The following is an 11,859-nucleotide window of genomic DNA, read 5'->3' as shown; positions in this document are numbered from 1 at the left end:
AGCACTCAGAGGGTCCGTGTGAGAATTATTAGAAGAAGAAATCGTCTGCAAACCCGCCATGTGAATTAAGGAGTTGTTTAGCTTCCTAATAAATTAATTGCAGAACTTCTGACAGCTATTAGAGATTATTGTTAAAAACATTTATTTAAACTCTGCTGAGAGGAGATGCGTATTTCTACTTGCGCTGTTGTTAAGTCAGACGCCGAGCCGAAGCTAAAATGTTAAGCTAACGCCAGTTGGTTCGGGGTTTTGGTGAAGAAGGAGTCAGAAAATGGAGGAAATGGTGGTGGAATTAAACTCTGGGGAACCGTCTGCGCCCGGATCAGATCAGGGGGTCGCCAAAGCCTGGGAATCGGTCACAGCAGCTTTGGTGAGTGGAACCGAACCCCGGTTTGGTGCAGTTAAACAGAGATTGAAGAGGATTTTCAGAACTCTATTCAAATATCTGATTATTTATGATTTCCCCCTATATCAAAATGTTATTAACAGTTAGTCACCAAGCTGATTGTTTATCTGGTCAAATAAAGTGTTCGGCCGAATTCGGCTGATATTTGGTAGTTTGTTTGTTTGCTTACATATTTTATAGGCTGATAACAGATAATTTCAAAGTAATACGTTATGGTCTGACTCTGGAACCATAGCAAATTAAAGGGAAGCAACGCATGGGATAACTTAAAATTAGATTTATTTAACAAAAATCATAACTGGCTAGAGAGGAGAGCCAGAAAGAAAGACAGCGGCAAGGAGTCAGAAGATGGGCTGGAGAGAGAATGGTGCGTGTAAAGGTGGGTCATTCTGGAGTCACTGGCCAGCTGCCTCCACTTCCAATCAGCACCAATGAGAAACTCTGAAACAGAGATTAGACACCCGGAGGAAAGACTTTGGGCCGTAACAAATACAAGACCATTTTATTTCACTAATTCAGTTCAAAACGGGAAACTTTTATGCTCTGATATCCTGAAGTAGGATAAGAAACAAAAGGTCATTCCTTGCTAACGAAGACGGCTGTTCAGAGTGCGTTATTCCAGTGTATTAATGGAAAGTTCAGCAGAAGGAAAAAGTGTGGTTTAAAACATACACAAGCACCAGAGATACTTGCAACCTTGGAGTTTAGGAGATATTCTCATGTCTGTTCATGTAAACATAGAATGAGCAGAAACTGGTGTGTGAAATTATGTTCCCTGTGAAATTGGGAATCAAATATTTCAGGTGTTTGAAATAATTAGAAGGGGAAGCGATCTGATGGGTTCTGAGGAATTTTGTCTCTGGCGCCACCTGCAGGTTTCTCCAGGCAGCTCTCTGTCAGAGCAGGACCGTCTGAACCTGGCGCTGCTCTGCTCTCAGGGTTTGGGTCGGCTGCTGGGCGTCTGGCTGCTGGAGTCCCTGCAGGTCCGCCTGTCGTCCTCGGTGGTTCCGGAGTTCTGGTCCGGACTGGAGCAGCCGCAGGACCAACTGGAGGAACGGGACCGGGCCAGGGTTCTTCTCTCCGCTTTCCAGACGCTGCTGGACCAACTGGAACCGTTCCTGAGTTAGTAGAGCAACACAAACCTCCTGGATCTGGAAGTCTGTTGGCTGCTGTAAGCCAGCGGTGACCAAACTGTGGCCCCCAGGGGCCGCTTGTGACCCCCAGGGGCCTCCTGAGGCCTAAGGGCCGCTTGTGGCCCCCATGGGCCTCCTGAGGCCCAGGGGCCGCTTGTGACCCCCAGGGGCATCCTGAGGCCTAAGGGCCGCTTGTGGCCCCCGGAGGCCTCTTGAGGCTCACCAACTGATTTTTATTTATTTTTTTTTGCCCCAAACTGCAGTTTATTTTGTTTTATTCTTTGTTTTTAACTATCACATCATTTTTCTCTTACAATTAATCTTTTTACTAACAATCTGTTATAATAAGTAGAATTTTTAAACAAACTTTTACTGAACCGCCGACTTTCCTGCACCAAAATCAGCTTTTATTTTGTATTAAATGTGGCTAAATATAGCGAGTGTTTTCAAAGAAAGTGATCCAAGTTCTGTTTATATGACTGAGAATAAATTTGTTCAGTTTTGGTTTAGCTGCTGACTGTGTCGCCTTTTTGAGTCTGTTTTCTCCAGCTAATGATTAATTGATTACTAAATTAGTTGTGATGAATTGATTAATCACGATTAGTCGTTTCAGCCTGCGACTCTAAGCGTGGCCTCTGGTCTCGTTCAGGTGGGTTGGAGCAGCTGGGGGCGTGGCAGGCGGAGGGCCACTGCGGCATGTCGGGGCCGGGCCCCGGGGCCCTCCAGGACCGGGCCTTCACCACCATCCGGGCCCTGCTGCTCTTCTCGCCGCCTGCCGTCCTGCAGCAGCGGGTGCTGGAGTTTTACAGCCGGACCTTCTCCGTCTACATGAGCCGGGAAGGCGGGGAGGACGGCGCCGAGGCCCCCGAGGGCCCCGATGGAGGGGCATGTTCGGGCTGCGGGGCCCCAGCACCGCACTGCTGGTGTCTGGAGGCCCTGCAGCGGCTGCAGCAGCTCAGCCTCGTCCTGTGAGCCGCCGCCGGGGGTTCTGGGTAAGGGGCCCGGCGGCGGCGGGTGTGTGACGCGGCGGTTCTGTGTGGCTGCAGGTCCCGGCTGCAGCTGCTGGAGTGGGTCAGCGCCGAGGCCGTCACGGCCATCCTGCACCGCCTCATCGAGCAGCGCATGGAGCAGCACTGCCGCGGCGAGTACGAGCGCTCCTTCCTGCAGGACTTCCAGGAGGTCAGCCGCTTCCTTCACAAAATGGCCACCAACGCCGCGGTGTTTTCAGACCCGGGGCGTCAGAACTAACGGGTTTCTCTGAGCCGCCTTTAAACGCAACATGTTTAAACTATAGCTGTGTTTAAATTTTCTGCTAATTTTGAGAAAACAGAATTTCATAATAGTGGCGTTTCCATTAAATAGAAAATAAGTTTAAAATCAAAGTTCATCATTCTGTGGTAAATGGAAACGCAGCGAGACGCGATGATGCTGCTGCTGCTGTCATGACAACAAAAACTAACCTGAACATAATTACTCAGCATTTTCTACATCACTGTTTACGTCATGGTGATAATTTCATTAGAAAGGTTACGTTGATGTTTGTGTTGAATCAAAAGCCGGTTTGTTGCTCTGTGTGGATCAGTGGCTGGAGCTGGTTCTGGGTTGGCTGGGGAAGGTGTTCGCCACCGAGGGGGGCGGAGCCGCGGCGGTCCCCATGGATCCCAGCGTTCCCAGTACTCCCAGCGCCTGCGGCAGCCCGGTTCTGAAGCAGTGGCGGTGCCACATGCACCAGTTCTTCTGCAGGATCTACGTCAACATGAGGATCGAGGAACTGTTCAGCATCATCAGAGGTGAGAACGAAGCCACTTCCTGTTCATGAGTCTGGGTGATCCTCTGCTTTCAGTCCCTCGATTCAAGAATAATCCGTAATTAATCATTAATTTATAATTATTAGTAATTATTATTAATAATTAATTAACAGTTAATTAATTATTATTATTAATAGTAATTAATTAATCGTAACTAATCCGTTCATCCCCACCAGCCGTGTTCAGCCGCTTTAATGAGACTCCAGTCCGTTCGTCTAGACAGTCCAGTTCCGGTGTGAATGCTAATTGACCTCTGACCTCTGGTCCTCCAGACCTCGTCTGGGTTCGGTTGAAGTGAACTGTGGTTCAGTTTGAATGTGAACACCAAGCGGACCGGAGAACTGATTCTACTGGACCATCAGGAGGGGAAACGGCCTAAAAGTAGCTTTTGATTTTCATTCTGTTCTTATTCCTAAGCACATTTTTCCTTTTGTTCCCAGATTTCCCAGAATCCAAACCTGCCATTGAGGATCTGAAGTTTTGTCTGGAGCGAACCAACCAGCGCCAGCAGCTCCTCACTTCGCTCAAATCGGCCTTCGAGAGCCGTCTGCTGCACCCAGGTCAGAGTTCAACTGCAGGATGCTCACCTCAGCAGTCGGCTTCATAAAACCTGCAGCACCCGTTTCCATGACGACGCCCATTCCTCCCACAGGTGTTCACACGTCCGACATCCTCACCGTTTACATCTCGGCCATCAAAGCTCTGCGGGAACTGGACCCGTCCATGGTGATCCTGCAGGTGGCGTGCCAGCCGATCCGCAAGTACCTGCGGTGAGTCCGGCCGCCGATCCGGTCCAGTCGGCTCGGATCAGCCGGAGAATGAGCCACAGGCAGCAGCGTTCTGGCTCAACATAAACATGGCTTACAACACTTACAAACATCATTTTAATCTTTACTTTAAACAAACAGAAATTAAATCGCCACGTCTTACTGCTGTTGATGCGAGGAGCGGCCATCTTGGAACACCTTAAGTCATAACTGGGGCCGTTAGTCGCTCCCAGTTTCCCAGTGGGAAATCCGACTTCAGAGGGAATTCCAGTTTATTTTATTTTCCAGTTTAAGGTGCAACTGGAACACAGCATGAATCCAGCTCTGATCATCAGTAAAAACAGGATTTATCTCCTTTATTTGGGAACATTTTCATTTTTTTAAATATGCTTTATAAAGTAATTTTGCAAATTTGAAAATATTTATTCAGAGAAAATGAGCCATTAAACTCATTGAGAATATTAAAATGTTTCAGACGTTTTCATGGAATTAAGTGAGCGGATCCAGAGATGAAGCGTCTGGACCAAAACAGAAACGTTACTTTAAATTTCCAGCTTTGTTCTGGTTTTATTTCTGTGTTTTTGTAAAATTTAAAAAGATTTATTACTTTTAATTTAAAAAAGGAGTAAAAAAAGTATCGGTTACCAATATGTCAACCCAAAACGCAAACATGTGATGGTTCATTTCTTTAAAAAAATGGGAATTTTTTTAAGTCTTTTTGTTAGGAGTCTGTATTTATTAGACATCTAAAATAATTAGTTTTGCCCCAGTAGTTTTTCTGCAGTTTGTATTCATGGCAGTCACACTCATCAGTCCTCAGGTTAAATATTTTGTTGGCTCAGAACTCGTGAGGACACGGTGCGGCAGATCGTGGCCGGGCTGACGGGCGACGCCGAGGCCTGCTCTGATCTGGCCTCCGAGCTCTCCAGAGGCGACCCCGTGACCCTGGAGATGCAGGACAGCGACGACGAGGGCAACGACCCCGAGGACTGGGCTCCGGATCCCACCGACGCCGTTCCCGGTCAGTGAACGCCTCGCCGCCAACGGCAGGGGAACCGGGCTGGTTTCACTGAGTTCTGCCTCCACGTTTCTAGATAAACTGGGCTCCAAGCGGCGCTCGTCCGACATCATCAGCCTGCTGGTCAGCATCTACGGCAGCAAGGAAATCTTCATCGACGAGTACAGGACCGTTCTGGCCGACCGACTGCTGCACCAGCTCAACTACAACACGGCCAGGTGGGCCCGGCAGAACCGAAACGGAACCAACAGAGCAGCAGATTTTAACCACATCAGGATACAAGAACAAACTGGCACAGATGCTGCCAGAGGTTTGCCAATTTGGAGGAAAAAAACGCTTCAGGATGGCAGAAATCATATTTACTGAAATTATTTAGGTCTTTTTTTAATGGCCGAAGTGGAAAATTAATTTTTGCACTAAAATAGCCTACATATTTGGAACCACATACATATAGAAACATATATTTTCTTCATCTTGTATTTCCTTTTTCTGGTGGAAAGGACAGTCGATGTTTGCTTTAAAATTGGTAATATTATTAGTGAGGAGCTAAACAAAAGGCTAGGCTCACTAATTCACTAACAAGAATCTTAGCTGCTAATGCTAAACATAAAAAACAATTGTGGAAGCTAATGCTAACTGCTACATAAAATATAGAGGAAGCTTCTAAAGCAAAGCACTTTGAAATGCCTTGTTTCTGAAAATGTGCTATAAAAATAAAATTACCTTCTAAACACAAATAAATTAGCAGAAGCTAACAGTAAAATGCTACACAGTTTAAAAAAGTAAACTCACCCTACACTGCTGAACACATTAAGAATAATTGGAAGCTAACGCCAAGAGCTAAACACAAGAAAATTAGCAGAAGCTATTGCTAACCATTGAGACGACGTCATCTCCTTCCAGTTGACGACTCGCAGACAGCAAAATCCTAAGTTTCTGATTTTGCTACATATTATTACTTTAAAGTTTTAAATATGATGACCAAAGTGAAAAATTGTACATAAAGGTAGGCCTGTCGCGATAAACGATAAATCAATTAATCGCACGATAAATTAAACCCATCGACCTCATTTTAATTATCGGCTTTATCGTCTCTTCCTCCCTTTTTTCTTTCTCTTGATGACACTGAATGAAAAAGGCTCAGATCCGGTGCTCTTCCTTAGTGTAATGTCCAGCTCACACTACACGAGTTGTTGGCCGACTGTCGGCCCATTTCCAAAACCTGAACGAAATCCTGGGTATAACGAACGGTTCGATCGGGTTCACTGTGTGGTTTCCAGCCACATGGGCACAAAATAATGGCTACAAGTCCAGTTAACCAATTTTAATACCAGGCATTAATCAATGCTTTACTATAATCTACCTGTGATGCATGTGGCTAGAGTCAGCGTAAAGTCCTGACTGAATGAAAATCATTATAACCTATTTATGTCACGTTAACGAAGAGCAGCTGAAAACTTACCGGGTTCATCAGCTGCGGTAGCAATTTGGCTCCAACTCCTCCTCTTGTCATTTCTATATTCTTTTCACAAAATGTTGAATAAACATTAATGTTGTTTCCACATATCATCTCCAATGTTGCTGGACTTTGGGTTGCCAGTGTCAGCTGTTTGGGATTCCCAGGAGGAGAATCCGAGCTTTCTGATTGGCTACCTGTCACATTCAGCGTTAAGCTCCCAGTCGGGGAAAACCCCTGATTTAGATCAGAGCGGCCACAACGATCTACCGTAACCCACAATACACTGCAGGAAGATTGGTTACGAAATCACCAGCGACAATCTTAGATCGGCCAACGTTCTAAGATTGTCGTAAGGGGAAAATAGGGGCAAAAAATCGTGTGGTATGAACTACTGCATTAGGTAGTCGGATGTGCCCGTCTTCTCTATTTAAATCTAGTGATTACTGAAGGGCAGTACAGTATACAGACTTCATAATCTGCACTCTTTTGGTCGAATGCAGTATTTATTTCCACTTTGGCTTTATGTTGTTTAGTTTTTATTCAAGTACGCTTTTTGTTAATGGAGACTGAGAATCCATTTTATTGTTGTTTTTGGTTGTTTAGTTTATCAGTTCCAGTGTTATGTGTTCTTTTGACAATAAAGTGCATCTATGGCAGGAAATCGCAGGCATTATTAGTCATTTCCATTAAATCAGTGTCAAAAGGTCTTGAAACAATATTATCGTTTATCGCAATAATTTTTTAGACAATCGCTCAGCAAAATTTGTTATTGTGACAGGCCTACATAAAGTTCATCCAAGTCATGAAAATTGGTAACATTTTCAGTCAATAACAGGTTTAAAGGCTTCAAAATGGCAGCCATTTTTAAATGTAAATGGCTAATGGGAAATATGGGAAACAGCCTGGATTTCGATGCTGAATGTTTCCGACAGTAACATTTGGTGCTTGGTCCAGGGCTGCGCTTCCTCTCTGACCTTTGACCTTCCGTTCCTCTTCAGGGAGATTCGTAACGTGGAGCTGCTGAAGCTGCGTTTCGGAGAGTCTCACATGCATTACTGCGAAGTCATGCTGAAGGTCGGCCCCTCGTTTAGTCACCGACGCTCCTTGAACGCCTCGCCGTGGTTTAACGTGTCTGTCTCTGTGCAGGACATGGCCGACTCTCGCAGGATCAACAGCCACATCCGCGAGGAAGAGTCAAAGCTGAGCGAGGAAGAGCAGCCGCCGTTGGCGTTGTCCGCCATTGTCCTGTCGTCGGAGTTCTGGCCCACGCTGAAGGAGGAGAAGCTGGAGCTGCCGGCCGCCGTGTGCCACGCCATGGAGGCGTACACACGGCGCTACGAGAAGCTCAAGGTGAAACGTCCGATGGTTTCACCTGACGGTTAGCTTCCTGACCATTAGCTTCCTGACTGTTTTAACCTGACGGTTAGCTTCCTGACCATTAGCTTCCTGACCGTTTTAACCTGACGGTTAGCTTCCTGATCATTAGCTTCCTGACCATTTTAACATGACCGTTAGCTTCCTGACTATCAGCTTCCTGACCGTTTTAACCTGACGGTTAGCTTCCTGACCATTAGCTTCCTGACCGTTTTAACCTGACGGTTAGCTTCCTGACCATTAGCTTCCTGACCATTTTAACATGACGGTTAGCTTCCTGACCATTAGCTTCCTGACCGTTTTAACCTGACGGTTAATTTCCTGACCATTAGCTTCCTGACCATGAGCTTCCTGACCGTTTTAACCTGACGGTTAGCTTCCTGACCATTAGCTTCCTGACCATTAGCTTCCTGACCGTTTTAACCTGACGGTTAGCCTCCTGGCGGTTAGCTTCCTGACCATTAGCTTCCTGACCGTTTTAACCTGACGGTTAGCCTCCTGGCATTAGCATCCTGACCGTTAGCCTCCTGATGTCTAGCCTCCTGGGATTAGCATCCTGACCGTTAGCCTCCTGATGACTAGCCTCCTGGCATTAGCATCCTGACTGTTAGCTTCCTGACGGTTAACCTCCTGATGTCTAGCTTCCTGGCGGTTAGCCTGCTGGCGGTTAGCTTCCTGGCATTAGCTTCCTGACCGTTTTAACCTGACGGTTAGCCTCCTGGCGGTTAGCCTCCTGGCATTAGCATCCTGACCGTTAGCCTCCTGGCATTAGCATCCTGACGGTTAACCTCCTGATGTCTAGCCTCCTGGCATTAGCATCCTGACCGTTAGCCTCCTGGCATTAGCATCCTGACGGTTAACCTCCTGATGTCTAGCCTCCTGGCATTAGCATCCTGACCGTTAGCCTCCTGATGTCTAGCCTCCTGGCATTAGCATCTTGACCGTTAGCCTCCTGATGTCTAGCCTCCTGGCATTAGCATCCTGACGGTTAACCTCCTGATGTCTAGCTTCCTGGCGGTTAGCCTGCTGGCGGTTAGCTTCCTGGCGGTTAGCCTCCTGGCGTTAGCATCCTGACGGTTAGCCTCCTGGCGTTGCGGTTGTTTCAGGCCATGCGGACGCTGAGCTGGAAGCCTCACCTGGGCTCCGTCACTCTGGACCTGGAGCTGGAGGACCGGACCCTCACTAACCTCACCGTGTCGCCGATTCATGCCGCCATCATCCTGCACTTCCAGGAGAAAAGTACGAGCTCTGGGTTTAAATATTTCCAATTGGTCCACGGACCGGTACCGGTCCGTGGACCAGGGGTTGGGGACCACTGTTGTAAAGGCCTTGTCAAAGTTCAGGCCTAAATCAGATAATCTGTGACAAGACATGAAAACTGATGGCAGCTCAGATTGGATGGAGAACATGTCAGGTTTCAGCAGAATGCAGTGCTAAGAGGGGCTGAATACAGGTGCAGGCCACACATTTCATATTTTATGCATGATTTTTCTTAGTTGAAGCCTTAAAATGCGGAAGGGGTGTGAATACTTTTGTTAGTTGTGAAAACAAAAGTTTTTTTTCCTGCATTTTAAATTCTGATGCTGATCCAAACCAATCAGGTGATTCCTACGTGTTTCCTCTTTCTCCTCGTCTTCCTCCTGCCTGTGCTTTAACCTGACAGGCTCGTGGACCCTGGAGGAGCTGAGCGTGAAGCTGGGCGCCCCCAAGGAGCTGCTGCACAGGAAGCTGGCGCTGTGGCAGCAGCAGGGCGTCCTGCGGGAGGAGGCGGCCGGCCGCTACGCCGTCATGGAGACGGGCGCCACACGCGACAGGCTGGACCGCGGCGTGATGCTGATCGACAGCGACGAGGAGCGCGACTCCAACACCACCACCCAGTCTGAGCAGAGGGAGGAGAAGCTGCAGGTCTGCAGTCACTTCCTGCTTCCTCCCAAAGGCCCCGGGAGTTTTAAGTCAAAAAAAGAGCTGGTGCAGAGATAGATAGATAAATAATATTTAAACTGCTGTCATTACCAAGAATGTAGACGTCAACCGAGCTGAACACCAGGAAAATCCACCTGCAGTGCACAGTTCAACCTAAAGAGGGCAGCACTGAGACGCATTTAGGCCAAATAACAGAACTGAACAAAGTGACACAAAAACATAATGCTGCACTTAAAGGTGCATCATCATCTTTAACCTCCATGGCAACCACTCGGCTGCAAAACCCCTGGGTGGACGTTGCCCCACCTTCAAGGTGCAGCTCCTCCCCACTCAGCTCCTTCAGACTAGCCAGCAGCAATTAGCAAACAGCTGGTGGAACTGAGCTGCTGCTCAGAGCAACGCTGGTAGAAACGTTATAATAGAGGAGCCATGTGGGGAATAAAGTAATAAGATTAGTTATGTTGTTATGAGAATAAAATAAAGTCGTTAAGAGAATAAAGTCATAATAAGCAGCATCAGTTCTGTGGAACTAAACGACCTTTGACCCTGTTTGTTCCCACAGCTGTTCTGGGCCTACATCCAGGCCATGCTCACCAACCTGGACAGCATGACGCTGGAGCGCATCCACACCATGCTGCGCATGTTCGTTGCCACGGGACCCGTCGTCACGGAGATGGACGTCAACGAGCTGGAGGCCTTCCTGCAGAGGAAAGTCAGGGAGCATCAGCTGATTGTTTCCACCGGCATCTACAGACTGCCCAAGACCAGCTGAGGAGCACGGGGTGTTCAGGGGAAACGGGAAGATACAGAACTGAGGAGGACGGGGCGTTCGGGGGAAACGGGAAGATACAGGACGGAGGAGGACGGGGCGTTCGGGGGAAACGGGAAGATACAGGACCGAGGAGGACGGGGCGTTCGGGGGAAACGGGAAGATACAGGACGGAGGAGGACGGGGCGTTCGGGGGAAACGGGAAGATACAGGACCGAGGAGGACGGGGCGTTCGGGGGAAACGGGAAGATACAGCACCGAGGAGAAACGCCTGACTGCTACAGATAAAAACCACTGAATGAAAAGTTTTCAGTGTTTTGCTTCAGGAAATTAAAATGTTTGAGAAGATGATGATGATGATGTCATGTTTTTCATGTGCATTTCTAAGTTTTCATTGAAATTTCAAAATGTTATGAAGATCTTTGACTTTGTTACTGACGACATTCTTAATTTAAGATCTCTAACTCACTTGGAGATAAAATTATAGCTCCAGATTTTACTAAATCGGTTTTATTTACTTTCTAGATATCTGCAATTTAATTTGCACTAATTGATCAATAAATCTTATTTAAAATAATTGGACTTATGACTTTAAAATATACGAGATCTGAAATTTAGGTTGTAACTTGTAATTGAATTAATTTTCATACTGATATGTTGAGTTGAAGCTTCCATGCATCTTGTTCTGTTATTTAGTTTTAACCCGTTTAATCCCACCGGCAACAGTTGTTGCCAGACATTTTTCTAACTTCGGGAACCTCTAAAATAATTTTGATTTTTAGCAACTAATTTAAGTTTTTAAATCAAATAGAGTGTCTTCTCTAACCAATATCAGTTTCCTGTATTAGTGTGAAAGGTCACATGACCTCTTTACTTCCTGCCTGTGACGCTGCAGGTAAACATCAGTCACTAACCTCATTAAAATATTTAAATAAACATCAATAAAATATTTTGTACATATGTTCTTTCAAGTGTTTTCTACTGATGTATAAAGAAAACTATCCATTCGTCCATATTTTGATCATAAGCAGAGTGAATGTAAGTGACAGCAGTATATCCACTGATCTGCTGTTTATTCTATATGCACAGCTTTAAACTATCAGATATTTTACATCTTCTAGACCTGAAGGAAGCTCAAAATGTCTTTTACATCCCACAGCTGAAACCCTGTCCCATTTCACCCCCCTAAAGCCGACCCTTCC

The 11,859-nt window shown here is 46.5% G+C and overlaps 1 protein-coding gene across 2 annotated transcripts; it reads left to right on the top strand.

Annotated features, from left to right (window-relative positions):
- Window positions 1–11,008, top strand: anapc2 (anaphase promoting complex subunit 2). 2 transcript variants are annotated; one of them, XM_088007798.1, is made up of 14 exons: window positions 1–370; window positions 1,345–1,528; window positions 2,189–2,507; window positions 2,586–2,718; window positions 3,122–3,329; window positions 3,788–3,907; window positions 4,000–4,117; window positions 4,957–5,135; window positions 5,209–5,350; window positions 7,590–7,665; window positions 7,738–7,941; window positions 9,072–9,204; window positions 9,629–9,870; window positions 10,451–11,008. In XM_088007798.1, the coding sequence occupies exons 1-14, from the start codon at window positions 272–274 to the stop codon at window positions 10,658–10,660; spliced, it is 2,367 nt and encodes a 788-aa protein (XP_087863924.1). In that variant the 5' UTR covers window positions 1–271; the 3' UTR covers window positions 10,661–11,008. The 2 variants fall into 2 exon arrangements, with proteins under 2 accessions (XP_087863924.1, XP_014852364.1); XM_014996878.2 differs by having other exon boundaries at window positions 2–370; window positions 1,282–1,528.
- The last annotated feature ends 851 nt before the right edge of the window (window positions 11,009–11,859 follow it).

This window comes from Poecilia mexicana, unplaced genomic scaffold (genome assembly GCF_051168715.1).
Source record: "Poecilia mexicana isolate PSO_F unplaced genomic scaffold, ASM5116871v1 scaffold_8, whole genome shotgun sequence".
NCBI classification, from domain to species: domain Eukaryota; kingdom Metazoa; phylum Chordata; class Actinopteri; order Cyprinodontiformes; family Poeciliidae; genus Poecilia; species Poecilia mexicana.
Note: the sequence above shows the minus strand (reverse complement) of the source record. Positions and strands in the feature narration are given on the sequence as shown.

Excerpts from the sequence above, each read along its gene's own strand:
- anapc2 (XM_014996878.2), top strand. The coding sequence starts at position 272 with ATGGAGGAAATGGTGGTGGAATTAAACTCTGGGGAACCGTCTGCGCCC. Across the intron at positions 3,330-3,787 it reads ACTGTTCAGCATCATCAGAG|ATTTCCCAGAATCCAAACCT; the intron begins GTGAGAACGAAG and ends TTTTGTTCCCAG. Across the intron at positions 7,666-7,737 it reads ACTGCGAAGTCATGCTGAAG|GACATGGCCGACTCTCGCAG; the intron begins GTCGGCCCCTCG and ends GTCTCTGTGCAG.